The sequence below is a fragment of the Tinamus guttatus genome, unplaced genomic scaffold (genome assembly GCF_059628265.1).
Source record: "Tinamus guttatus ecotype Peru unplaced genomic scaffold, ASM5962826v1 Tinamus_guttatus_pri_ptg000459l, whole genome shotgun sequence".
NCBI classification, from domain to species: Eukaryota; Metazoa; Chordata; class Aves; order Tinamiformes; family Tinamidae; genus Tinamus; species Tinamus guttatus.
Window position 1 is genome coordinate 240,338 of NW_028288993.1, and position 26,390 is coordinate 266,727.

At 50.0% G+C, this 26,390-nt stretch overlaps 2 protein-coding genes across 3 annotated transcripts in view; both read left to right on the top strand.

The window, feature by feature from the left end:
• AIFM3 (AIF family member 3) overlaps positions 1 to 20,259 on the top strand; it is a 39,596-nt gene extending 19,337 nt beyond the window's left edge. Inside the window, exons 7-20 of one of the 2 annotated variants that reach the window (XM_010215089.2) lie at positions 638 to 750; positions 2,767 to 2,853; positions 4,624 to 4,715; positions 7,569 to 7,699; positions 9,374 to 9,489; positions 9,852 to 9,923; positions 10,028 to 10,091; positions 11,317 to 11,393; positions 11,553 to 11,670; positions 12,759 to 12,857; positions 14,436 to 14,511; positions 18,826 to 18,930; positions 19,759 to 19,779; positions 20,164 to 20,259. In XM_010215089.2, coding sequence (XP_010213391.1) covers positions 638 to 750; positions 2,767 to 2,853; positions 4,624 to 4,715; positions 7,569 to 7,699; positions 9,374 to 9,489; positions 9,852 to 9,923; positions 10,028 to 10,091; positions 11,317 to 11,393; positions 11,553 to 11,670; positions 12,759 to 12,857; positions 14,436 to 14,511; positions 18,826 to 18,930; positions 19,759 to 19,779; positions 20,164 to 20,203 — 1,211 coding nt within the window. In that variant the 3' untranslated portion in view covers positions 20,204 to 20,259. The remainder of the gene's footprint in view (positions 1 to 637; positions 751 to 2,766; positions 2,854 to 4,623; positions 4,716 to 7,568; positions 7,700 to 9,373; positions 9,490 to 9,851; positions 9,924 to 10,027; positions 10,092 to 11,316; positions 11,394 to 11,552; positions 11,671 to 12,758; positions 12,858 to 14,435; positions 14,512 to 18,825; positions 18,931 to 19,758; positions 19,780 to 20,163) is intronic. The other variant, XM_010215090.2, reaches the window with a different exon arrangement.
• Positions 20,260 to 24,799: 4,540 nt separating this feature from the next.
• LOC104568210 (transmembrane protein 17B) lies at positions 24,800 to 26,179 on the top strand. The gene is made up of 4 exons (XM_088532250.1): positions 24,800 to 24,917; positions 25,066 to 25,169; positions 25,386 to 25,499; positions 25,895 to 26,179. The coding sequence occupies exons 1-4, from the start codon at positions 24,800 to 24,802 to the stop codon at positions 26,177 to 26,179; spliced, it is 621 nt and encodes a 206-aa protein (XP_088388376.1).
• Positions 26,180 to 26,390: the final 211 nt, after the last annotated feature.

The following is a 26,390-nucleotide window of genomic DNA, read 5'->3' on the forward strand; positions in this document are numbered from 1 at the left end:
AATTATTTTTGGAAAAAAAAAAGTTCTGGAAGAACTAGGGACGATTTTGTTTTGTCTCTTGGTTCTGCCACGTTGTAGAGATGTGGCTTTATGCTCAAGCTGAGGGACAAGGACTGCTAAGGTGCAGAGGAAAAGACTGCAGGTGAATGACTCCTCTCAAACAAGAGGAATGTAATAGTTTGAACATCTGCTCAAGAAGTCCCGTAGATAATTAATATAACATTTACATGGACAGAGGATTCCTCTTCCTGCCTTGGACATGGAGATACAGTCTCAAGGGCTGTGTCCCTTCTTTAGAAGCAGCCATGTGCCATTGACTTAGGAAGAGCCATAAAGTAGGGCCAAAACTTACAGAAGCAGTGATTTTTGAAATGGCCTCTGTGTGGGATCCTAGGCATAGGGAGTGAAGGATTCAGACCCATGGACACACAGGACACAGGTCCAGCAACACTGCTGGCTCTAGATCTCTGCAGGTGCAGTGCCTTATCTTCTATTTTTCTAAGCTGATCAAGCTCTGTTTCAGACCCAGAATGACATCTTTCCTGTCACCAAACTGTGTCAGCATCACTGTTCTCAGTGCTTGGGTATTTCTGTCTGTCAAATACAGCATTCACAGCTAACACTGGTCTCCTCTTAGGTGCTGCTGGGTTAGTCTGTGCGGAGACCTTGCGCCAGGAGGGTTTCTCGGACAGGATCGTAATGTGCACGATGGACAGACACTTGCCCTACGACAGACCGAAGCTCAGCAAGGTTTGTAGCACCTTCAGTGTTTCACTTTCTTTCTGATTTTTTAAAATTTGCTCTAGGACCTTATGCAACCATTATTCATTGCGCCAACATGTTTCTTTTTCTTCATTCGTTCCCTTGAATGTTCTGTTGGTGACTGAAAGATGAAGCTCAAGAGAGGAATTGTACAAATTAGCGAAGAGCTCACCAAGGACAGAAACAAGGACATTTTGCACAGGTCCAATATCAGCTAACACAGCCACCTCGTGCCTGGATGGATCAGTTGACTTCTCTTATGTTTCTAGAACAAAATTTCTAGGGCAATGTAATGGGGCTTGTAAATCTCAGTTCTTAAACAAAAAGAACTGTATTGTCTACCCCAGTTCATATTAGCATATGGTTTTTGCTGTGCAGCGTTGTTACATGTATTCACACTGTTGGCTATCATCACATCTTGATTGCATTACAGGGGTTTCTCCAGCATACATCCCTTTTTGTGTGTAAATTTGCAGAGACAGAATGCTCTTCTAATACCATTTTCCTTACTGCTTTCTGGACCTTTCCTGATATCAGGCAGTAACTCATGTTGAACAGCAGCATTTGTCCTTGAAGTATGGAGATAACATCAGAAGAGGTAGTTTGTGTATTCCCCCTTAAGGCAGGGATGCTTCTCCATAGGGCTGGTGCTCTATAGCTAGAGCATTTAACCCTGCTTCAAGCCCCAAGGCAAAGGGATTGTCAAAGGAATGCAAATATGCACATGGCTTTTTGAGAGCGTTCAAGCTATTGAGATACGCTTGGGATGAAGAACCGCTGATTCAGTCGGAGTTGAGGGTTCACCACAGTTGCGCAGGGGAGCTCTGAGAAGGCTGCAATCATGGTCCCAGCCAGGCAACCCTCTGAAACTCTTCTTCCCCTGTTATGGCTGTTAAAATATCTGTTCTGTTCTCCCTTAAACAGTGAAAACATCTCACACAACAGGTGAATAACTTGTTAAGCACCTCACTAAACACCTCAGGCTGCAGTTGCTTCTAGAAGGTGTGTACAGTCTTTGTAAAAATAATGGTAGATATTTCTCGAATAGGAAAAAAAAAGAGTGTATTTTTCTTAATTCTAGTGTGAGTTGGACTAACCCTAGAAAGAGTCAGTAAAAGGGGAATATGTAAAGCTGCAGCCGGTGGATTTCTGGTCTTGCAGCATTGCCTTTCCTCTGCTTTGCTGAACATCTGCTATCAGCTCATCCCAAGGTCCCCCAGGACAGTGTTGCTCTTGGAGCCCTTTGGACCATGACCTGCTCCCCGGCGTGCCGACTCCTTTGCTGCCATTGCTGGGCGGTGGAATGTGGTGGAACCCGCACAAGTTGTGTGTTGCTGTGTCCTGCCCTCGCTGCGCACCGGCATGAGATCCACCGCGCCACAGGGGTGAAAGTTCCTCTCTTGCTAAACACTGGGTGTCGAAAGAATTTGCAGTAAAACCTCTGTAATCCTGCACCAACTGAAATCAGGTCCTAAGAGACTGCCCTCTTCAGTGTTATCTGAAGTTACATTAGGGGCATTCACTGCTTGCCTCCCACCTAGTCCCTTACCAAGCCATGCCCAGGGACAAGGGACTAGCACTTCAGCCCCTGCTGTCTGGCTGCTTCCAAAGCAAGTTGGAGCCAGATGGTGAAACCCTTGATTCCTGCAGGCCTGCTCTTTCATGGGCCAACCCCAGATCTCCTGCCTGAGTGGGTAGATGATCCTGCTGAAAGCCCTGTGAAATGTTGCTTCTCTATAAAACGGGTTCTTTACAGTTATTCAGCAGCACTCACTTCTGTTCTTCTTTAGCTGGTCAGTGCCACTGCTGCACTGAGTTATCGGAAAAGCAGTTGGGACCTAACCCAGTGGTTCATGAGGACTTTTGTTTGAACAAGCTTTGATTCTAGTCTCTATAAAGTGAATCTCTTAACAGTTGCTGCTAGGACTAACTTCAGACTATTGCTAGCATGTAACAGGCATTTCACCACTCTCCTTTTCAACTGGAAAACTGATTTTTCTGCAGTCAATGGACTCCCACCCTGAGCAGATTGCCTTGCGCCCTAAAGAATTCTTCCGCACGTACGACATCGAAGTCTTGACTGAAATGCAGGTAAGGAGAGCAGCATTCCTGCAGGGCACCTTGTCAGTGTGCCTGCAGACTATGTTTTGCTGTGCCTGCAGAGTGTGTTTTGCAAGTTCTAGTGCATAAAGACTTGGTGTTTAGAAAATGTAGCCGCTGTCTCTGTTCTCGATGTACTGATTCCCTTTGCAGAGATGTTAGATGCCTCCTTCAGTTCCCCTTTTCACTTATGCTAAGGAGCTTATGTTGCTTAAGGGGGTTCAAAACCACGAACACAACTGGTCGTCTGGCAGGAAAAACATCCTGCGCAAACTCTGCTGTGATGGTGACTTCTCACCTGCCATTTATTGAGTGTTCACATGTGGGTTTGTGTTGACCACCTGGCCCCTTATCCAGATAACTGTTTAAACATCTCTCGCCATTATTTTCCTTATACTGGGAGTTCTTCAAAAATTTGTGACGTCTAAAGAAGAGTGAGATGAACCCCCTGTGTTGTGTCTGTTTTGGGCTCGTATTGCTATTACTGATATCAGTGTGCGAGGCAGATACACTGAGAGCATGTACCCTGCTGCTGCGATCCCACTTCGCAGGGGTGATGTGAGGAGGAGGTAAAAGGAGATAAAAGGTGCAGATAGTGCCACAAAAAGCTCACATCTCAGTTCCCACCTGGCAGCCAAGTCAGCATTTCCTGTTCATCACTCCGCACTGTTCAAGGCAAAGATCTGCCAATATTTTGCACTGTGCTTAAAGATGAGGCTTGTACTCCTCAGCTCTAAAGCAGAGTTTGACTGTGGGACCCTCTGAGATGTCCAGTTGTCTCTGCTCAGGCCTATGGATTCAGCCTGTGGCAAAGGGCAATCTAAGTTCATGCACTGCTTATTTGAATTGCTACCTCAAACATTGAGTTGTCCTGCTGCAGGACAGAATCCTAGTCATGGATGGACTTAAATGCACATGCCCTGTCACATGGAGGTTGCCGTTGCACAAAATCCTCCCGTGCCCTGATGAGGCTTTCTTGGGTCCGTAGCCAGCTGGTATTGACACCTCATCCTTCTAGCTGCCGCCACCAGGGCAGACATGCCAGGAGATGGACACGCTCTTGCCATGAACATGTGAAAACCAGTCTCCTTTCATGAGCAGTCAGACCTCGTCGTTTGTAAACACTTGGGTTTGTCAACCTGATGTCAGGGAGAGGTGGAGGAGGAGGAAGGCTGGTTTAGAAAATCTGGGACTTGCTTGAAAGAGGAGCACCAAGAGTGCCTGCCACACAGTTGGCCAAAAGGTGTCATTTTGGGTGCCTTGAGAGAAATGTTGACAGTAGGGCAGATGGCAGACTTGTCCTTGTCCTTACCATAAAAAGTAAATGAGTAGGAACAGAGCAGCATTAGTGACAGGAGCAGGAGTCTGATCATCTGCATGTGTCCCTCCTGACTCCAGGACATTTGGGTGCCAACCAGATTGCAGTCACCATGGGCAAGAAGGGGGAATGATGGCCTAGGGAGTGTGGCTCTTGGTGTGCCCGTTCCCAGTGCAGGCAGGGGGACACAATTTCCAAGCTTTAGAAGATGCTGTTAATAAGAAAGCAATTCACATTTAGAAAATAATAATTAAGTATTTGCATGCACTTCCCTGATTAGCAAGCCAGGGTATGGAAGCCAAGGGGAGGAACTTGGGGAGCTCTTAGGTGAGCCCTGTCATAACTATAGTGCCCATGGAGGAAGTCAACTTCTGGCTCACTGTATGGTATCTCAATATGCACCTGCGATTTCCGCCCTTAACATCATTTAGAAATGATTTCAGGTTGCAGCTGTGGATATCAAGAACAAGACAGCGGTGTTCAAGGATGGATTTAAGATGGAGTATAACAAACTGCTGATAGCGACTGGAAACACGTAAGCTGCAAGCAGACCTTTTAAAGCTCCTGAGAAGTGGTCTTAGAAAGCAAGGAGCTTGTGCCTAGGGATGAGGGATCAAACCCAGTGACCGAATTTGGAGCAGGAACTTTTTCTTTGCAAGAGTGTTTGTGGAAAAAGCAAGGATCCCAGGTGGATGTGTTTGCACAGTTTGTGCTGGATATATTTGCTCAGCCAAGGCTGAAAATCCTTTGTGTCACCCAAGAATCACCCAGAAAGGAAGTCACCAGCAGGCACGAGGGGCTGGCTGAGTCTGGAAGGTTTCATGATCAGAGTGAAGGTCAAAACAGTGTTAACAAAAATTGCCTACAGAAACAGTTTGGGTTTATGACTTACTCGATCCTAAAGAAACTGATGGAAAAAATTCTTAAAAGTAGAATAATTGGCTAGCAAGCTCCCTAATGCTCTGTCCCCCGGGACTGGCTAGGAAATCTGAAAAGGACACAGGGAAAATTCCCTTTGAGATCTTTCAGAATGCAAACAGGAACGAAGGATCTGTCCTCAAAGCCTGTTTAGAATGTGGGGAGAGAAAAAATTAATGCCCAGAACCTTGAGTATATTTTCTTATAAGAAAAGCCTCCAAAATTAAGATATCTTGAATGTTTTTAGTGGTCATTTTTAGCATATTGTTTTTCTTTTTGTCCCTCAATAGTAAACAACGCTGAAAGTGAGATAATGCATCTGCCATAATCTCCATCTTTCATTTCTTGCCAACATTAAGTTTTTCCATGAAAATCAGAGCTTAATGCTCCTCTGTTGTAGTTAGATGTTGCTCTTACAGCAACACGACAGAATCTGTTTGGTGAGAATTAGTCATAAGAGTGAAGTTTTCAAGACTAAAACTTGATTCGTTCACAAAAAATAGCAGCAGCTTTTCAGGCAACCATCTCTCTGGCACAGAGTGTGTGTCATGGTGTTTTCTGAGAAAAATATAAATGAACAAGAGAAGGAGGGGAAGCGTTTTGGCCGTGGGGCAGTTAGCAGAGACAAGGTGCTGTGTGTGTCTCCTGAAAACATGAGGAAAAAAAGAGTCAAATGACTTGAACTCATTTAACCCTTCTGTCCGGAAATAGCTGCAAATATTACAAATGAACTGTAACGCTCTGTCAGATAAAGCAGTTGAAGGGCAGGATTCCTGTCTGCCAAGGTGGCGTGTCGGGTTATCTACCCTGCTTTGCACAAGCTGCTGCTCCTGCTTGTAGGGTTATAAGTGTTTTCTTTTGAGTTTAGCCAGGCAGCTAATTTTTGAGATTAGCACCATTCCTACTGTCTTGAAAATGATTGGTTGCTTTGTTAGTTTCTTTTTAATAGGAGTTTTTGTCAAAATTGCCATTTTAATGGGAAAATGTTGGCATTGGTGGCATCTCCTGATCTTCTTTAATGAAATCACTCATAGCAGTCCACTCTGAATATTACATTTTCGCAGAAAATGTCAAATGTTTGCATTCAACTGAGCATTTCTACAGCAATGCCTTTGAACCTGACTGCTGTTTGAATGTTCCCACTATTTCAATTTTGCCTGTAAGTCTCTCCCAAGTCCAGCTCATGAGCAGCTGTACCCGGGAGAAGGATGCTGCTGCAGATGCAGAGCGCAGAGCCCACTACCCCTGGGCTTGCCGGCCGCTTTCCTTGCATCCCTCTGGTCTCCAAGCAGCAGCAGCACCATGTTGTCGGGCACCAGGAGCTGTGGAGACCACAAGGGTTGCTTCAATCCTCAGAGCAGCCCCTCTGTGTCACTGAGATGAGGTAACGCACGCTGAGAGCGCGGCAGCCCGCTCGGATCTTCCTGACGGGCACCGTGACAGTCGTGCTAAAGGACAGGAGCTCTCCAGCCCACGCCTGGCCATGGCGGCAGGAGGGGTGACGCGCATGGACTCTAAGACCGGATTCTCCAGACTTTTATTGTGTTCCTGAAAATGTTTTCCCCAAGGTCATTGCTACAAAGAGATGCAAATAGCTGAGCATTTGCCCTGCTCCTTTTGAATGCCTGATGCTGCTCCCTTTTTGGGGCTGATGCCTGAATTAATTAGACGAAGTGTGCAGAAGCCTGGGACAGCCTTGCAAGATGATCAGAGCAGCTCCCCTGTTACACAACACATCCTCAGCAGCAATCACAGCATCATGTGCTCCAAGGCCCGTGCCTGGGGATGTGGAACACTGCAGCAAAATGCTGTGTGTACCAGCTACCTAATAGGATTCAAAAGAGGACCAAAACCTCTAGAAATACTCTCAAAATCCTTATGCACAAGCTCCAGCAACACTGAGTAAATGTTCTTAGTGGAACCTAAATTACTGAGGAGTTTTCTTTCAGATGCAAGTTGGGTAAGGAGAGACTAGTTATTTAAAGATAGATAAATACAGTAAATGCATGGGAAGGACAAGATGAAAATGTTACAGTGACAGTGAATATTATAGCCAAGTGCCTCAAGAAATGCAGAGCAGAACCTACCTCTTCAGAGGCCTAAATATATGTATATCTACAGACATATATATGCATATACATACATACATATATATATATATCTCGGAAAATCTGACTCCAAAGCTTCTGCTGAAAGACAGAGGAAAAAGAGATCCTTGAAAGGGCCCAACCTCCTGCCTTGGAGCAGCAGCTGGTCCCCAGGAGGAGCCTCCCCCCTTGGGCACTGCTGGCTGCGGCTCGGCAGAGGCAGCCGCCGAGGCAGGACCTCGGGTGCTGCTCTGCAGAACTCGCTGCGGTGCTTGGCCCAAGGAAGGGCTTGGGTGGAGAAAATGGGTGCTGAGCTGAGTTTCCTTTAATTTGTGGGTGTGTTTTTTCTTTTTCTTTTTTTTTTTTGATTCGCTTTTTTTCAGGCCAAAGGCTCTCAGCTGTAAGGGCAAAGAAGTGGAAAACGTCTTTAACATCCGAACTCCTGAAGATGCCAACCGCGTGGTGAAACTCGCCACGAGCAAGAACGTAGTTATAGTGGGAGCCTCCTTCCTTGGTGAGCTCTCCTTTTGCCTTGGTTCTGCCTGCATCCCACGCAGGTCCTTCAGGCATGGCTCTCCTTCCAGACTTGGCTTCCTTATGGTTGCATAGTTAGCGGGGTTGGAAACTTTACCTGAAGATGCAGCAGGTCCCTCTCCCTCTCCTTCAAACTGCAGGGTGGAAACCACCTTCCCTGGCATAGCAGTGCACCAGGCAGCCCTGTAACCTGAGCTGGGCTTTGTCCTCTGCCATAAGGGGCAAGTGGCTCTGGAGGGTGGCTCGTCCCCCTGCCCTAGATGCTCCCCCAGCTGCTGGGGATGGCAGCGGGTGCTGTTGACTCAGGAGCGAGTCTCACTGCTTAACTTAGATGCTTCAGGCAGATACAGCCATAGGAAGGGAATTCTCTTTCAAACACCTCTCCACAAGATCTGTCCAAGCTGAAACAGAAATTATGGGCCTGTCTTTGGGTTCTGTATAGCATTCAAGGGGACAGACTACGGCACTTCTTGTGGAATGTAAAATGTGGTCATCACATCTTGGCTGGTGACGTGATCTGAGTTTGATCAGAGTAATCAACTGTAGGTCACTCTAATATGCTGCAAGTTCACAAATGCAAGGAGTGTTTGTGATGTCTTTCCTTTGATGCAACAATATGATTTCCTATAACGGAAAAGTACCGGTGATATTGTGTCCTGTCTGGCTGTGTACTAGCCTCTCAATATTAGTGATTCTTAGTCGTGGTGGAAGATGATGAATTTCTGGAGTACAACCACATACTGCACCAGAGCAATAGGCAAAGCTGTTATGGTCACAGGTATCCTGAATAAGATACAGACTTAATACCACTTCTCCTTAAAAGGCACTAGTAAAATCACCTCTGATATCTTAGCCCTATTCTAGCATCTGCTCCTCTAAAAGGATTTTAAAATTAAGAAATGATCAGAAAAAAAAATCAACAGAAATAATGACATTGTCCATTACAGTGGGAGTGAAGGATCACAGAGTGGGCACTGGAGACATCTGCAATACTGCTTCGTTTTTATTTGTCTTCATGTCACACAACCTATGTAGTTTATCTGACAGAGTTAAAATATGAGTCAGCTGGAGTATCCTATGGGGGCTTTTCTGTCTTCTGAACTTCCCTGGGTGTAGCCTAGGCATCTCCAAGTGCCACTACGCTAGGTAGCCCTTCTGGTCACTGAGGGGAGATGGGCACTGGGCATGGATTAGACACAAACTGACGGTGACGGGGTCTGTGCATCTGTGCCTGTGTTTGCTCGGATGCAGCTCACCCCTAGCAAGTGGAAAGTGGGCACATTTCGGGGTATAATGAGGTTGGCAGAATGCAAGCCTAGACAATATAAATTTTCATTTTTAATGGTTCCTGTGACCTTCCACTCTGAAGAAAGCTTTCCAGATTTCCACACGTTATTGCAGTTTTTCCCAGAACCCTTCCCAGTCTGCCATTGCCCTGTTTGAAGCTGCCACCTCCAAGCCGTGCACAGTGAGTGAGTTTGGTTCTCTTCACTTCACTCTGCTTACATTCTAGCTGTCCCAATAGAGCAACTCCAGCTTCTCGGGCCAAGAGAGAGCAAAGGGATGTTCTCCCGTTACTGGCTTGGCCCTCGCCAGTCCCTGGGCCAGTGCTGGGAGAGGCACATGGCCACTCGGATGTACTTCTGTTCCCCAGGGATGGAGGTGGCCGCCTATCTCACAGAGCGGGCCCATTCCGTGTCCGTGGTGGAGCTGGAGGAAGTTCCCTTCAAGAAGTTCTTTGGGGAGAGGGTTGGCCGTGCTGTCATGAAGGTGACTTCGCGTTCCTGTGCCAGGGGTGGTTCTGGTGACAGACAAGAGGCTGTGTGGCTTGTGCATGTTTGATTTATGGCATTTATAGATGTGCTTATTTGATGAGTTGATTTACTAATGAAGCTGTGAAGGTGCTCCACAAAAATTATCACTAGAAAGAAAAGACGGGCTGTGTCTTCCCTCTTGTGGCCTGCTTGCTATAAACAAACTCCTTTCTGTGAGGTGCATGAAAAGCCTCTTCCCAATGGGAGTGGAAATGAATCCAAAGGGTGGGAATGGCATCGCAGAGACCAGGAGCAGGTCAGAGGCCCCAGGTCAGGTCGTTTTGGTCTGTGATGTCCTCTCCTCTGTACCCTCCCAAGATGTTCGAGAACAACAGGGTGAAGTTCTACATGCAAACGGAGGTGTCGGAGCTGCGGGAGCAGGAGGGCAAGGTACAGTCCCGGGACAGAACTTGTGACCAGGTGGGAGCGTAGAGGTTCTTTTCCTCTTTTTTTGTCCTTAAAATAAATGTTATTTTCACTTCTCTCCCGTAAAGCTGAAGGAGGTTGTCCTGAAGAGCGGGAAGGTTCTGCGTGCGGATGTCTGTGTCGTCGGCATCGGTAAGGGGACCCGTGGGGCTGACATGGGCAAGTGGGACACTAACTCCAGTTGGGGCGGCACTGCTGGTGCCTGCTCTTCTTTGCCACCAAAACTAGTAAAAGATGAAAATATAAATAAATAAAAACGGAGACTTGTTACTAATGATTCATCCGCCCTCCAGGGTCATTGAAAAAAGCCAGTGGAGATGTGCTAGCTGCCATCAGTTTTCATGATATGATTGTGTTTGTGTAGAAAGACCAAAAAATGCTGCCTTTTTTCTTTTTTTTTCCAGGAAAATAATGAAGCAATTTCAACCTCTCTCTCTCTATTTTTTTTTTAAAGATCTCTCAAATTGAAATTTTGGAGTATTTCCCCTTTTTATTTTAGTGCTGCTACTGCTGTAGAATATGTTAGTTTTTTCCTTTACGCTTCGGGAGGGAAAAAAAAATCCCCTTTTCAGTGTTACTTTGAAGAACATTGCAAACTTTGGAAGAACCACCGAATAATACTTCTGTTCTCCTTCTGTTCTTTTATTGACTGTTCCAAAGCAGAAGGATTTTTGAAAGCTAAAGAAAAGAAATGCAAATGGAGAAAGATGAGAATAAGGGGAGAGGCCTTTGAAAACAAGGGGACTAATTTGATTTATTTTTTTCCAAAATATCTAGGAAAGAGTAATGGTTTTAAAATTACTCTTAAGCATTAGAAAGATGTGATGGGCAGATTATGCGGACATATATGTAACTTCAAGAGCAGCAAGGTTCGTTGTCTGGGATGTGCAATCTGTACATTAATGGATCCTAGAGGTTTGTTGGTCCTTACTCAGGTGATTATGCAGAGGATAGAGCGTGAAGGAGACCCTCCAATGTCAGGAGCTGCAAACACACCCAGCGTGGAGGCAGGGCATGGCCGGAGAGGCTACCGCAGGTACCCTCACAAGTTGGACCCTGGCCAAACTAGCAGCTCAAACCTTACCCTTCATAGTAGCAGGAAAACAGGTGTTTGGCCACATTAGCTCTACTGGAACTGAAATGAAAATCGTTAAATTAGCTGAACAAATGCATCCTCAATAGCACCCCTGTAGGCCCAGAGCAGTAATTTTGGAAGAAGACCTTTGCTTTTTGCTTTATGAGGCAGGATGTGGGCTTGGAGGCAGCTCCTCATCCTGCTGTAATCCACGCTGATTGCTGACACAACGCTGGGCTTCCGAGGTATTGCTCACACCATCCCCTTGGCCTTCTCCCGCAGGGGCAGTCCCAGCGACAGGGTTTCTCAAGCAGAGTGGCATCAACATTGACTCCAAAGGCTTCATCGTTGTCAACAAGGTGAGCTGGGTGGCGTGCCCGGAGCTGCAGGCAGCCCTGCTGGGGCCGCGTGGTGGGAAACACCCAACATGAGGACATGCAGGAGGAACGTCCCACTGCTCCAGGAGAGCCCAAGGCAGCAGATGTCCACCCATGTGTCCTTCTCCTTCCCTCCTGCAGATGATGCAGACCAACATCCCAGGGGTCTTTGCTGCAGGTGACGCTGTCACATTCCCTTTGGCCCTTCGGAATAATAAGAAAGTGAACGTCCCTCACTGGCAGATGGCCCATATGCATGGTAGGTGCTTTTCTGTCCCTTCAGGTTCACAGCAGGAAATCACTTAGGGGCAAGAGCCGTTTCCAAACCTTCAGGAAATTTCAAGCCTCTTCAACAAGAGAAGATTTGAGAATAGGGAAACTGGGAATTTATACAAAACATCTTGTAGTGTCTATTTTATCCTGTCCATCTACACTTCCCTTGGCAGACTTCTTGATGTGCAGAGCCTTTGCGCCTTGGCTAACGATCACTTGCTAGAGACACACAGGTGCCTTCCCCAACACGTGCCCAGTGCTGGGGACGTGAAATGCCCAGAACTGTGGCCATGACCAAGGCGCCTGTTGCAGCCGACTCAAGACCTCTCCGCCCTTTACAACACCGAGCCTGGGGATGCTGGTGTGGAAGGCTGCCCTGGAGCCTTCCAAGTCCCCAACACTGGGATGGTGGCAGCCGTTTACAGGTGTCCTGGGTGCAAGGTTTGGAACCGCACGTCCAAGTTGACTTGCCCTTGAAACACGTGACTCAGCTGAATACTGGTTTAATTATGTATTTATAACTAGAACAACAAAACACAAGATCAGTACATGTGAGGACCTCAAATAAGAGCTCATTCCCACAGCCTTGTGCATGTCATGCTGTTTTCATATGGAGTGGCTCATCATGTGCCTAGTCGTCAACATTAATCTGGGGTCCCAATGACTCTGTATCATAGTGGTTTCTATGCCTCCGAACAGGATTTATCCATCCCATCCCACTTTGTGGTAGGAGTCCAGCAAGCTGTAGCCTTGCCACCATTGCAAAAGCTAAGCTGAGATGGGCTCATAAAGTTGTTCTTGATAATGAAGGTTTCTTGCAAATGAAGCTGACAAGTCAGTAAGAGCTGCATTCTTTTCCTCTAAGTCCAGGCTTGGAGAATGAGGCACACTTCCTTGTCAGAGATGCTTGTTGTGTTTCCTGTTTTCTAGACTAAGCAAGAGATTTTGTTTTCTATGTACACTGGGACAAGGGAACGGATCCCGAGGCGCCTGAAGTGTTCTGAGTGTGCGGTGCAGACCATAGTGCTTGCTCAGAGCGTCCTCATTCATTCTCTTTATTCTGACTTTATCCAGGCAGGATAGCAGCTCTGAACATGCTGGCCCACGGCATGGAAATCAGCACAGTGCCATATCTATGGACTGCTATGTTTGGAAAGAGCATTCGATATGCAGGTAAGAGATGGGTAATGTGAGTTGTAAGAGCAAGTGGCATTTTGAATCCGAGAGGCCCTTACAGTCACTTGTGCTCTGACAGCTCCTTCCCAAGGCTTCTTTGAGGAGCCAGTGCACCGTGTGTAGGATGAGATGCCTAAACGATGCAGGGATCGGGAGCACAGGTGAACCTGGAAGCTGCAGAGGGGCTGGCTCTAGTCAGGTAGAGCAGTGAGGGTTGAACTTCACCTCTGGGAGAGCAGGTAGAGCTTGAACTGCAGCTGGGAGAGCTGGCTCCAAGTCAAGCGGAGGGACTGACATGGGACTTACCCATGGCATCAGTGGGAAATGAAGGGGGTCTAGATTTGCCTCAAAGGGCCTTGCAGATGTTTCTCTGCTCTCACAACCCACAGCAAGGGAAGAGGCCATTTACAGCTGTAGTGTGGAATAGGTCTCCCCAAATGTGCTGCAGAGTTTGTATTGCTGGAGATGTTGTCCTGGGATGCAGAAGTCACAGCTCCGTCTGCTGTGACCTGTCTGAGCCAACCTTTGTCTCCAATCTGCTTTCCTTGCAAACACTTGATAGTTTTGGTATCTTCTCTGAGACTTACAAGCATGGGTCAACTTTCCAGTGCCTGTTGTTCCAGGCATATCAAATGGCACAGAAAGACCTTGAAAAATACCCTTTTTTGTTGGTTTGTTTCACAAGGCTACTGTAGGCAAGAACGCTCCTTCCCTGAGTTCTGACTTCACTGCTCTGTCGGGATCCCTCCCCTGTTGCTGTCGGAGGCTGTCTGCTGGCCTGCACCTTTCCTCCAAACAGAGCAGCATTTGCATTTAATGTCATGTTTCACCGGAGCAATTGCACCACATTTCATCCTAACGGCAGATGGGATGGAGCTCTGCTTTCTGCTTTTTGGTTCTTCGTATTTTGAGGAATAGGGGAGGTCACAGCTGGCCACATTTGTGTTCCTTAGTCCAAGGCAAAACATCTCAGCAGAAAAAAAAAAAATGCAGAGGGAGAAATCCTGGATCATTCCAGACCTCTAGATGGGAAAATAAATGTCACAAATGTCAGGACAAAACCCGTTTCTTCCAATGCTAATCTCTTACTGAATGCATAGTGACTTGCTCTTCATGTAGTTCTGTATCAAACACTCTTAGGCAAGAGATAAATCCGAAGCAAAGAAAAGAACCCAAGCTTTTTTTCTTCGCGTGGACTATGTCATAAGCATACTTAATTAGAACAAGATATTTGCTATGGAAATTAAGGCCTTCTTTGCAATTTTCTTGTAATCTTGTGAATTCATCCCTTTTGGCTTTATCCTCTGCTGAGATCGAATGTACTGAAGGTTTTGTGGCCTTGTCTTTTCCCCTGGGGTTGCACTGAAGCAGGCTGGTGGTTTCACCTGATGGTGCCACACAAGGAAAGGAGCCAGGTGGCAAAGTACTGGCAGAAAGGTCACAATCTGAACCTGCTATGTGAGCAGTCCATGTAATAACAACCGTGGGACAGCAGACGAGAGTGCGAACAAGTCCTCCTGCTCTGCATGTGCATGGGTGGGCGTAGGCCCCATTCCTTGGCTTTCTGTCTTTCAGGCCACGGAGAAGGATTCGATGATGTCGTCATTCAAGGAGATTTGGATGAACTGAAGTTTGTGGCGTTTTATACCAAGTAAGTTTTTGTTTCCTGCACATCCCCAGATGCACATTCACCCAGATTCGTTCCGCTAGGCTGCTCTTACGGGTAATGGCGATGGTTTGATGATGTGGTTCCCTGCCACAAATTGTTGAAGGAGCTCCAGGAAAATACTTCAAATGCTTTTCATTCATTTAATAATCATTAAATTAAGTAATATTTGAATGCAAGGGGGAAAGGGAAAAGGATAGATGAGAAAGGATGTGCTAAGTGTAAAGGAAACTAAACTATTCTTTGGACATAATATCTCTGCCAGATGCAGTCACATTGTTCATTTTTTGTCTGAGAGCAAATAATAGCATCTATTAAGCTGTTTGCAATTCTCATCAAAGATTTCCTACCCAACCGATCACTGTGTTAATGGTTTGTGACTGGGGCTGGTCTGTGAGGTCAGGCATCACTTTTTTTTCCATTTCTGGTTTGACAAATTGAACTCTGCAAACTCTTCTGTCTCTTCACAAAATACAAAGGCTAGCAAGATTTCGGGACCTTTTGTTTATATGTATAGTGGAAAAAAAAGATTTCCTCTTAGGGTAGCAGACAAGGTGCCATGTTTTTCCTGAGATCTATTCCTGATCCCACCTAACTGTCCAAGACTACTCACGACTACTCGCCATTTATTTATTTCCAAAATACTTGGTGCTGTATAATATTTTCTTGTCTTCCTTCTGCACTGCTTTGAAACCAGGACCAAGGAACCTTCTAATACCTGGAGAATGGGGGATTTTTTTTCAAGTGTTTTCCAATATTAAAGACAAACAGAGTGAAACCAGGGAAGGCAGAGGAAGAGGCTCGTGGTGCCTGGCATCAATGGTTGGGCAAAAGCCAGTACAAATATCAGGAAGGAAAGATGGGGTTGTACCAAGACAGAAACCTGTGGATGAGAGAGGTGATGTGTAGGGATATTTGCCTCTCTATGGACATAGCCATGAGGCTGTGGTCCCCACCTGATATTTTGAAGAACATTTAAATCATGTAACTGCTTAAGTAACATTTAAAAATGCAAAGCTGTTTTCTCAGCGATGTGAGGAGTCAGAGGAAGATTAAAAACCATTTTCAACAGTTTTGTTTTGGTGGTTTGCAGAGTTGCATTTGCTTTAGCTGTTTACAGCCAATGTCTGTTCCACGTGTCCCCTCCTACGCTGCTCTGCACTGTGGTGCTGCCCTGCTGCAGGTCCCCTGCGCTTGCTGGCAGTCAGTGCCTGCAGCAAATGCAGCATTATGGGGCTGGGTATGGGAGAGCTGCACTGCCCCACGTGTTTTTCTAGCATAAAATCTTCGTAGAAGCATCTTCCAATTCTTCCTATCCAATAAAAGAGCAGAACAGATTTACATGCTTATCCCAATGCTAATTAGAAAGGAAGTATCAAGTCCTTTCAATTAAACATCTGTGAAGCCCTTTCAAAATGAAGCCGTGAGTAACACGGATAATCCACGGCGTGCTGGGGGAGCGAGGCCTCGCGCGGTGGCCCGCGCTGGCCCGGTGGCTGCCGCAGGGGAGCGGTGCCGGTGCCCGCGGTGGCAGGGCTGGGCCTCAGCTCTGTGTTGCTCTGCCTCCCAGGAGGGCCTCCGGGAGATGGCTCTGGTGCGACAGGATGACATCCTGCGCGGAGACCCTGAGGTAACGTCGGGAGGCGCCGGCTCTCCGGGATGGTGCCTGAGGATGCACGTTGCCTTCTTACCTGCTGCTTTGCAGTTGCAATCAAGGACCAATCTTTGCATCTCTGAGAGGCGTCTGGGATCATTTCTTTTCATTTTGGTGATAATTCTGTGGTTTTATCTTGATGCTTTGGAACTGAGGATGCTATCCCAAATTGGCCATCTTCTTCTGTCTTCCTTGGCCACTGGGGAGGCCATACCCAATGGTAATTTGGAAGGGCCTCTTTTTCTTCTGGTATGTGCTGTCTCAGTTGCTGCATGAGATGCTGGTGGTTCTCATTCCTGGGCTCTGCTCTTCGCATTCACTTTCACAATAAAACTCTCTTTTTTCCCTCAGCATTCGAGGCAGAAGGTGCTCACTTATGCCCACTCAGAGCCTGACGTGAGCTATTGAGGGGTCAGCGCTGTGCCATAGCAAGGAGGGCCACAGGACAGAGTGCTCCTTGCAGTTGTCCCCGTGGGCTGCTGAGGTCACTTCACCAGCTCAGAACCAAAGTCACTCCAGTCCCTGAGACCTTGGAGATACTGGCAGATCCAGTGGATTGCTGTGGCCGCCTTTCTTGCAGCTGCCCCCTCCCATTGCATTTAGCCCTGCAGAGGAAGGGAATACCCTATAGACATGGTGCTCACCCACAGCATTTCATCTTCCCTGAAATGTTGGGCCACGATTTTCATTTGCTCCAAATCCCCATGTTAGAAATGGTACCTCTCGATGTCTCTTTTAAGAAATATCCCCAAGCTTCTCTCTGTCAGAAAAGATGTTCAAAAGCCATTGGTGATGTAGGATGCTCCTGCTGATCTTTACCGTGCAAGTTATTCCACAAAAGGACCAACTGACCCTTGTCTTGCCGATGAATTCAAGTGAAAAAAAGTTTTTTGGCTGCATAAGTCATTCTGGCTGGGCTTGTCAGCCAGAACTGTCAGCAGGTCAGTTCACAGCATTAGTGTCCACAGAGATGGTGCATACAGGAAATTACACAGGAGGGAGAATGCAGATGCTTCAAGAATGTGTGATGTGGAAGGGAGCTAGTGCAGGGGCGCTCGGAAGTCCTCAACTCCTAACTTGGAATTAATCAAGAGTGAGGCCCTGTGGAATAAGAAGACAACTTGGAAAGGCTGTAGTGTCTGGGGAGAGGTCAAGGACCTCATTTGTGTCAGAGAGAGGGCATCAAGCATTGCAGCGTCACAGGTCCTGCAGGACCAGCCTCTGCAGGGACGTGGCTGGTGTTGGTCCCTCTCCAGGAAGGGACTGGCCTGGTTGGTTTTGACCAAGTTCTGGAAGAACTATAGTGTCTGTGGAGAAGGAGGTACTCCAGAGGCATGGGGCAGAGCTATCTCGTGTCTTCTCATTGCTGCTTCCCAGAAAGCAGAGCCAGGAGACTCTTGCAATACGGCTGGATGTACAGATTCAGGAATGCCAGATTCTGGGATCCTCACTACACTTTTATGCTCCCCTTTGGGCCAGAGACTGGCACATTCAGACTTGCTCTGACTTATTTGTGGTGGGCTTATTTAAGAACATAAGACTTCAGGAGTAAGTAGCCTTCTGTGATGTTGTCGCTGTGCGTTTTCATGGGACAATCAGGAGAGATGACTTTCCAGCCAATGCGGTTCCTGGCTTCTGCTCTTACCCCCTTGGGAATCAGAGCCTTGTTTCTCCATGCGGCTCTTGACTGCATTGCTCACAAGGCTCTTTGAGAGTGGATAGAATATAATTTGTTCTTGTCGGTGGGTGCTGCTACTCTTCAAGTTACTCAACGATATCACCAGTATTTATTATCTTTCTCAAACACTTCTGATCTTTAAATTGTTTATCTGTTCAGTTATCTAATTATGAGTCATCTCATAAGTTCGGTCTTTGAAGATTGATGCTCAAGTTGACTCAAGCAGTGTGTCTCGGTGTGCAAGTCCCCTAGCTCCACAGGTTCAGGGCATGTCACAGGAAACTGCATCTGCACCTGGGGGGTGTTTATTTTTCTGAAGATACTCTTGGATCTAAGTGTATTTCCAGACAAAGCTGGGCTAAAACAGCACAGGCTCCTGATCCCTGTTGTTACTGTGTGGGAACAAGCTCAAAGTGGAGATGCCCTTCTCATTTTTGCCTTGTGCCTCATGACCTTTTTCCAAAGCTCCTCCAGCACTTTTACATCTCCTTTCCTTCTGCTCCACTTGTTTCCCATTCAGCCCTTGTCCTTCTCTTTTGCTGTCAGCGCCAGGATCCTGGAGGATGATGCTGAGCTGGACGGGGACACCCTGCTACTGCTGAAATCCCTGTGAGATTGTAGGCTGAGGATGGCAAGAGCCTGGTGCCACCTGCCTCGTCATCGTGGTGGTTGCAGAAACTGTGTCTAGCCAGGAGGTCCTGGCTGCCTGGGATGCAGGACCCCACGTGCGGTTGTTTGTGGACACAGGCTCTGCAGTGAGAACACAACGGGGCCTGTCCAGAACGATGGCTCAGGGCCCTCTCCCATCCCTTGTCCCACGCCACTAGTGTCACCTCAGTGTGGGTCCTGTCCCTGGAGCAGTGCTCTTTTCCTCTGCTTCCCACTTCTCTCCAGCATGTTGCTTTTTGGATGAGGGAGAAGTGGCCACCTGGGGCTACCCTAACTGCTCTGCTCTGCCTGGTCCTAGGAGCGACGAGGTGGTGGCTGTGGCCAGCATGAACTATGACCCCATCGTGTCCAAGGTGGCCGAGGTCCTGGCGGCCGGCAGGACCATCCGAAAGCGTGATGTAGAGTAAGTAGGCACGTTGTAGCGAGCCAAGGGCCCCCAGGGCTCTGGGCAGCTCCTTGCCACTGCTCCCCACTCTGTGCACTGTGTGCATCCTCCCTTCCTGTCCTTTGCCTGCTCTGCTCCATCCCACTTGTGTCCCCCAGCCCCTTCCCGGTTTGCTGGCCCTTGTATTTGCACACACGATTTGCAAAGAAAGGAGGTCTTCAACACTGTCATGGAGACCCAGATCTCTTCTGTTCACTGCACTCTGTGCAAGCCCGGAGCCCTGTGCACAGCGACCTGCTCCATGCCACGAGGGCAGATGTGGTCTATGGGTGTGAAAATCCTGGTACTGGTGCGTTTCAGCGAGTTGCTCTTGTTGCTGTTTCATCTGGTACTTCCCAGCTTGTGAAAACAAGGTGACAAGCGATCACAAATAAAACACATTGACCCGCTTTCCCAAACAGGGATTAGCAGGAGCTCAGGGAGGCTAAACATCAACTCTAAACTGAGCTAATGATCCTTCATTTCTCTTGCACCTTCTCAGCCCATTTAGTTTATAAGCTTTTGCAAAAGTTATTTTTTTCCTGTCCAGCTTCCTGAACAGCCCCAGTGCAGTGGGGCTGGACTTGGCTTGCCCATCTGCAGGGCCTCTGTGCTGTCACAAGCACTGGTACCAAACAGGCTCCACATGCAGTGCCCAAGAAAGTACCATGGATGCATGAAACCCATAAGGGACATTCCCCTAGGATCCCCTATCTCCTACGATAACATCAGCTCCTGACTCAGAGCACGGCCACCTAACCCTGACCTCTTCTCTTTCTCTCCTTCTGCTGCACTGGCACCTCATAGGCTGTTTGTCCGTCATGGCAAGTACGTTCTAGTCTGGGGTCTGCGCATGTGGCTGGGAGTACAGGGATAATGGCCCTTCTTCTCCCTGTCCAAAGGCATTTGGGCAATGCCTCCAATTCCCACATGGAAGCTGTATGCTGGGAGGGGTTGATTTAAGTTAATGAATACTGTTGGAGCTCAGTTTTAAACGGAATCCAATGTCCACATACATGCTTTTCCCTATTTTAGTAACATGTTGGAGACTAATGGAGTGGTGGTTGCTGACGCACTTTGCCTATCTGAACTTGATGCTGGCTGAGACTAGTGATGGTGGCAGATCCTAAAGCACCCAATAGCGTTGGTTAATCCCACTGTGAGGAAGCTGGGAAACGTCTCACAGTAGTTCTGGTTTTGTCTTTCCACTAGAACCGGAGATATGTCTTGGCTGACTGGAAAAGGCTCCTAGTGCGGGATGTCGCTGCTCTCTGCGGATGCTGCAGTCGCCCTTGAGGACTTGGGGCTCACCCCAACTCGCCGATAATGCAGCTGGGCCGTTGCCTTGCTCAGACTCAGATGAACCCAGTGTCTTTCACTGAGCAGTTACCTTCCCAGCAATTCCTGTCTGCACGCAGAGAGCCTCCGGCTCCTCCGTCCCGGCGGCCACCCGGGCCGGGGCTCTGCCCTTGGCATGCCCGTGGGAACACGAGAAAGCAGGACCGTAGAGACAACGGGCTTCGACGTGCGTGCTGCATGTGTGCTGCATGGCTGCTGAGGGGCTGCTGTGACCTCCTCAGGCTGCGGGACACCAGGGAAGGAGGCAGGTACCTGCTTCCATGCTGCCCTGCCTGGGAAGGCCCTGTGAAAGCAGGCAGGGGAGATGTTCCGGGTGGCATGGTGAGAGCCTCTAGCCCAAGCACATCTGCTGATCCCATGAGCAGCACTAGTGCCTTTCATTGCTGCCCGTGTCCAGCCTGTGCTCCCAAGCATGTTATCTCCTTCCCAAAGTATGTCCGTCCTCCAGTACGTCCCACCATGCTTCGTGCCAACACACTCCAGAATTCCCTCCCAGGATTTGTAGAGGCTTTGCCATGTTTTTGAAGGGGACCAATGGAAAAGGCTGCTCGGGATTGCTCTTCTCATCTCACTTGCATGGTCTCCCAGTGCAGATGACTCCCTGCTCAAGGCAAGGACTCCAGCAGTTCATCTTGTGGCCTCTTCATGGCTCTGTGTCACCACCCCAGAGCCCTCTCCAGGGCTTGGTCCCAGCCACACCATCTCATGTTGCTTAGGCACACCAGCAGTTGTCAGGCTCCCAGTTCTCTCTGGCCCCTCATTTGTGCTTGTGCATTTCCAGCTTGTGTCTTGCTGCTCTTGACAACGCAGCAGCCCTGCCAGTGCCCCGGGACCTCGAGCATCACTGCAGAGGCAGCGGAGCCAAGGAGGAGGGTTGTCAGGCAGGACTGCAGCTCGGGAGGCTGGCGCCTGTCCTTCAAATCAGCCTCCTAATTGCTGTCTTCCTAAAAGATTACTGAATAATCAACCAGGCTGCTGAAATGTTGCTCAAGAAAAAAATAGCAGTGTGGTGACTGGAGGAGTATTTCTGGCTGTCTGCTGTCATTCGTCATTTACTCTTCCTGTCATCCAGTGACAAGTCCACATTTCTCACGCTGGTTTTCCATGTCAGTGCCCTGCTGTCACGTTTTCTGTCCCTCCCTGGAAGAAAGGCCTTGCCACTAGCCCAGAAGAGGGTCTGGCCGGTGCCAGACGCTGTCTCTGCCAGCCAGCAGGGCTGGCAGCAGTAGGAGAACCCCCTTGGATGGCACCCCCAAGTTTGGTCCTTATCAGTTATTTTATTACCCAGTGTAGGGCAGTGGTAATGCATTTCGGCAAGGAGGCCCATGTGATGCCTGTGCCTCCTCTGTGCAGGGTGTCTGTTCGTGTCCTCTCTCCAGCCTGTCCCTATTCCTTCCCAGCCGTCGTGACGTTTGCATGGCTGGCGGTGTCACCAGGCGTTTGTTCGGCCTCCCGCGGGCTCTTCCCTCCGCAGCGCAGGGCTTTTCCCAGGCGGTGCAGCCGGCAGCGCTGGCAGGCAGCGATGGGGCTGGGCTCGCCGCGTGCCCGTGCGAGCTCTGCTCTGTGCTCTGCATGGTGACACAGGGTCTTTCTTGTGGTCTGTGGCATTTCAGTGAGTGCTGAACCCACAAAGAGTCACAAACTTGCTTTAGCCCCCAAGGTGCAAATGTAGATGTCCCTGTCCCCTGCAGCCCTCCTGCAGGCCCTCTGTTTTCCCTGGGCAGAGATGGACCTAGGCCCATCCTCCAGTTAGCACAAAGCCTGCAAGCATCATTTGAGTAATTCCTTGCTCTGACTTGTCATCATCAGCTTCCTTTACCATCATGCTGCTTAAATCCTTCTAAGACCCTTTTATTTTTCTCTGCTCTTGGCCAGCCAACAGCATTTAATGTTATCCTTAGCAGCTCCAATTGCTGTGTTCCAGCCTTCCCAAAACTGTGCTCTGGGAGTGACCCACTCCATTTGCTCTTGACTGCTTTACATGAGCTAAAGGCTGCTTCTCTTTATTGCCTACCGTAACTTGCTGCTTAATCTGTGACGAGCTAGTGTCTTCCACAGCCTACCCTGTTGGCAGTGAGCATTAGCCTCAAGTTAAACCTTTTTGAGGCACCTAACGGCTTCTTAGAGATCCTCCTGCCATAACCGAGTTCTTCTGCCATGTATATGTGTTCCGAGTCCATCCCTGACCTGTGACCGGACCCTCAAAAATGCCTCATTCCTGAAGAAACAACCTTGCCTGGATGTTTTGCCGCACTGAGTCTAGCTTTAGCCAAGGTGCCCAGGTTTTAGCCAGGTGCTTTCGGTTTCGTTGCTAGCATGTTGCTTAGCTGAGCGCTGCTTTTTAAAGCATTGGCCTGCACTGAGCAGCCGGCTCCAGACAAGAGGGTTTTTGGTGCCAGTTCTGAGGTTTTGAGGTGGTTGGCGTTGCTGCTTGTTGTTGAATACCATCTCTAACGCAATAATGATTCATTCCTTGCCAGTGCAATCTCTGGATGTACTGTTGAGACATCCCTAAATATAGACTAGAAGGACCTAGTGGCCCTTCCTGCTATTCCATTATCCTTAATTAGCTCAGCATCCTTCCGTCCTTATCCAATAACAGAGCAATACTTACAGCAAGCAGTATTTTTCCATACCTGCTTAGATGTCCTGTGAAATTTGCTCAACATTTTTTTTAATTATTATTTATTTGTTTTATTTCACTGATGAGGTTCGAGCAGGAGGGAGGCTGTTCTGAGCTGGGTCCAGGGCCATGCTGTGGTACCATCAGTACTGACCAAGTGCAAATGCTCAGGGAAGCATCTCAGAAACAGGCCACATCATTGTTAGCATCACCCAGCTTAGCTCTGTCTTGAGACACAGGTGCTCTGTTTGTGCAGAGAAGCCCTTGATGGATGTAGCCTCATCATTAATTGAACTAAAGGCTTTTTGAGCCCCTCCAATGTCTCAGCTGCCTGTGGCAGTGAACTCCACAGCTTCCTTTTGGCTTTTATCACAAAGAAGGCTTCTCCTTTTCTTCTCATACCACTGGACAGTCCTAGGCCCTTATGGTCCACGTTTTATGGTCCACGCTTTCCCAGTATTTGTTGCAGAAGGCCTGGACAAAGGGGACCTCAGCAGCGGCTCTGCCTGGATGTCTTCTCCGAGGCAGAGTTGGCATTTGAGGATGTTGAGGAGCTGCCCACTGAGTAGGACCAGCTGTGGCGACCAGAGAGGGTCTTTGCCTGGAGTTCCCTTCCAGCTCAGTCACCTCCTCGCACACAGAGGCCTCTCCAGTGTCACCTGGCCCAGCGGGACAGTCCCGAGGGTGCCGCGTGGTGGTGCTGAGCTGAGCTGCGTGGGCACCTGTGCGTCCTGGAGTGGGACTGGGCCTGGCAGGTGGGAAGCTCATGGTGGAGAGCGCTGGAGTTTGAAACGCGCTGCGTCTGGGAGCGCTGAGATGTCCTGTGTCTGCCTTTGTCACCTCAATGTCACCGCTAAAACAGCTGGCCACGGAAAACGTGCATCCCCTAAACCACAGCCAGCCTTGCCGCATCAGGACGGTCTTTCTGCAGAGCAGCCCAGGGGGGCTCTGTTGGCCTCGTGGGACTCCTGGTCCCCAGGAGCGCGTGAGGCCCTGCGGACGGTGGGTGCCCTCCCGGCCCCGCAGCGAGGCCCGGCTTGTCCCACCTGCGTGTCCTGCCCCGCTCACACCCTCCAAGCAGCCTTGGTGGGTGGAGAGCGGTCATTGGGCACGGTGGGACCTCTGCGCCCCAGCGGGGCTGTTTCCAGTGAGCAATAACGCCCGGGCGGTGTCGCGCGGTGGGGGCACCTCGCAGCAGCTCTCGCCTTGGCAATAAAGGCCACTTGGCCAACCAGGCAGTGCTGCGCTTCCCTCCCTGCTCCGTCCCTCGCCCAAACCCTGTGTACGGCTGCTTTCCTGATGGAGGTGGGGGGAGGGGATCAGCCTGGATCCGGTGTGAAGGGGATCTCGGCTAGGGATGCTGAGCGAGTGAAGACCTGGCTACAAGGCAGGACAAGGTGCAATGCTGCCACCAAGAGGCTGTGCATGGAGAAGCCAGGGAAAGGACCATGCACTGAGCCCCTGAGGCTGAGCAGCTGTCACTTCTGGGTCCATCAGCCCCAGCATCTGGGGGGAACTGCAGAAATCCCCACAACCAAAACCCATCGCTTCTTACAGAGCGCAGCTTGGTGCCCTGCACCTCCCCTGAGCCCACAGGGACGTTAGGAGAGGGGGACAGTGCTGGCTGGCTTGGCCTGCGGCTGCAGAACCAACTAGACCAAGAGGGGTGACCAGGGTGGACGCTGCCCCGCGGAGCAGCCAGATGTGCCCTGGCAGCAAGAGCTTGATGTCCCAGCCCCAGCCTTGTCCCCTTGGAGCCAATGGCCGGGTGGCCCCAGGCATTAGCCCTTCTTGTCATTTACTTAATCACCTTGTGGCTAATCCCACGGGAGCCGGGCAGGCAGCGAGCGGAGCACCGCGCCGGCCATGGCTGCGCACACCCCTCTGCCCCACAACATCCGCTGGGGCCTGGCCGCCCTCAGCAGCTCCCTGTTCGCCAACAACAAGACCCAGGACAGCGGCTCTGCCCGCACCTACCGCCCAGGTATGGCACTGGAGGAGGGCTCGGGGCTGTCTGGCTTGGCCCTCGTGGCCAGGGCTCCCCCAGAGCTCGCCAGCGCGGCCAGGGCTGCGTGGGCGCCCTGGGGACGAGGCAGCCTTGGGGTTGACCGTCCCACCCGGGCGCTGCCCAGCGCGCGAGGTGCTGGCCAGCCTGCCCCTGCAGATGCTGCTCTACTTCAACGTCCTCTACTTCCCGCTCTGGTGCGTGGCCGAGGGGACGATGCTGCTGCAGAAGGTACCGGGCTGAGCGGGCCTGTGCGGCCTGGCTGGGCAGGGCAGAGGGGCTGGACCAAGGGAGGGCTGAGGGGAAGGCTCTGAAAGGGACAGATTCCTGCACTCACCATGATGAGCACAACACCCCCTTTCCAGCGCGGGGAGGTTGCAGGTCCCTGCGCGTGAGTAGGCGCTGCAGGCGGTGGCGTGCCCGCACTCACGGGCCACCCTGCTGCAGTTCACCCTGCTGCCCCACTACTACCAGCTGCTGCTGCTCGCCGCCTTCCTCCTCCTCTCGCTAGGTGAAGGCCTCCGCCTCTTCCTCGGCTACATAGGGAACCTGCAGGAGAAGGTCAGCGCAGCTCCGCGTCACTCCGCATGACGGGCAGTGGGTTGTGCAGGGAGAGCCAGGGCCCCTCCAGATGGCCCCTTTGCCTGTGCTTACACTGCTGTCACCTCCAGTGCCTCCTTGGAACCCGCCTGGAGCTCGCCAATGAGGAACAGGGTGTTGCGGGATACTTGACTGCATAGGCCAATGTCTGGGGACGGTTTCCCAGCTAGTTGGGTTGGAAAAGAGACCCCCAAGGAGGTCTGGGAGGAACAGGGCTTGGTCACACTGCTGAAACCCCCCCATGTCCCATCCTCCGGACAGGGCTCTGCACGTGCCTCACGCTTCCATTTCCTGAGCCAGGGTCCCTGGGGTGGTGCCTAGAGAGGCCATTTGGGTCCCATCTCCTGCTTCCACAGGTGCCTGAGCTCGCGGGGTTCCTCCTGCTCTCAGTCCTCATCCAGCTCCCCCTCCTGCTCTTCCTGCTCATGGACAACAACATCATCCGGCTGCCCCTGGAGATGGCCGTGCACATCCTGTTCCTGGCATTCCTGGCCTCCGAGATCCCGGCGGCCTTCCTTGCGCTGAGGACGATGACCAAGCAGCTCGCCATAGAGTTCCATCTGCAGCAGTTCACGGCCGGGGACAGGCCATGGCACCCGAGGCAGCAAGAGGCAGGAGTCCAAGGGCAGATGATGCTCTAGGAACAGTCCTTCCGTGGGATGGGGCGGAATCACCTTGCTGAGGGCCCTCCCAAGAGCAAGGCACATTAAAGAGTGCCGAGATCTCAGGTGCAGCCCCATGTCGTGTTTGTCGCAGCAGGGCCACGCTGGGGCCTGCAGGATTCCCTGAGCACAGGCTGGATTAACAGTGGGTGCCCACGGGGCGCTCCACGTGCGGGGCAGCTCAGCTGGC

Excerpts from the sequence above, each read along its gene's own strand:
- LOC104568210 (XM_088532250.1), top strand. The coding sequence starts at position 24,800 with ATGGCTGCGCACACCCCTCTGCCCCACAACATCCGCTGGGGCCTGGCC. Across the intron at positions 24,918-25,065 it reads TGCCCGCACCTACCGCCCAG|CGCGCGAGGTGCTGGCCAGC; the intron begins GTATGGCACTGG and ends GGCGCTGCCCAG. Across the intron at positions 25,170-25,385 it reads GGACGATGCTGCTGCAGAAG|TTCACCCTGCTGCCCCACTA; the intron begins GTACCGGGCTGA and ends ACCCTGCTGCAG.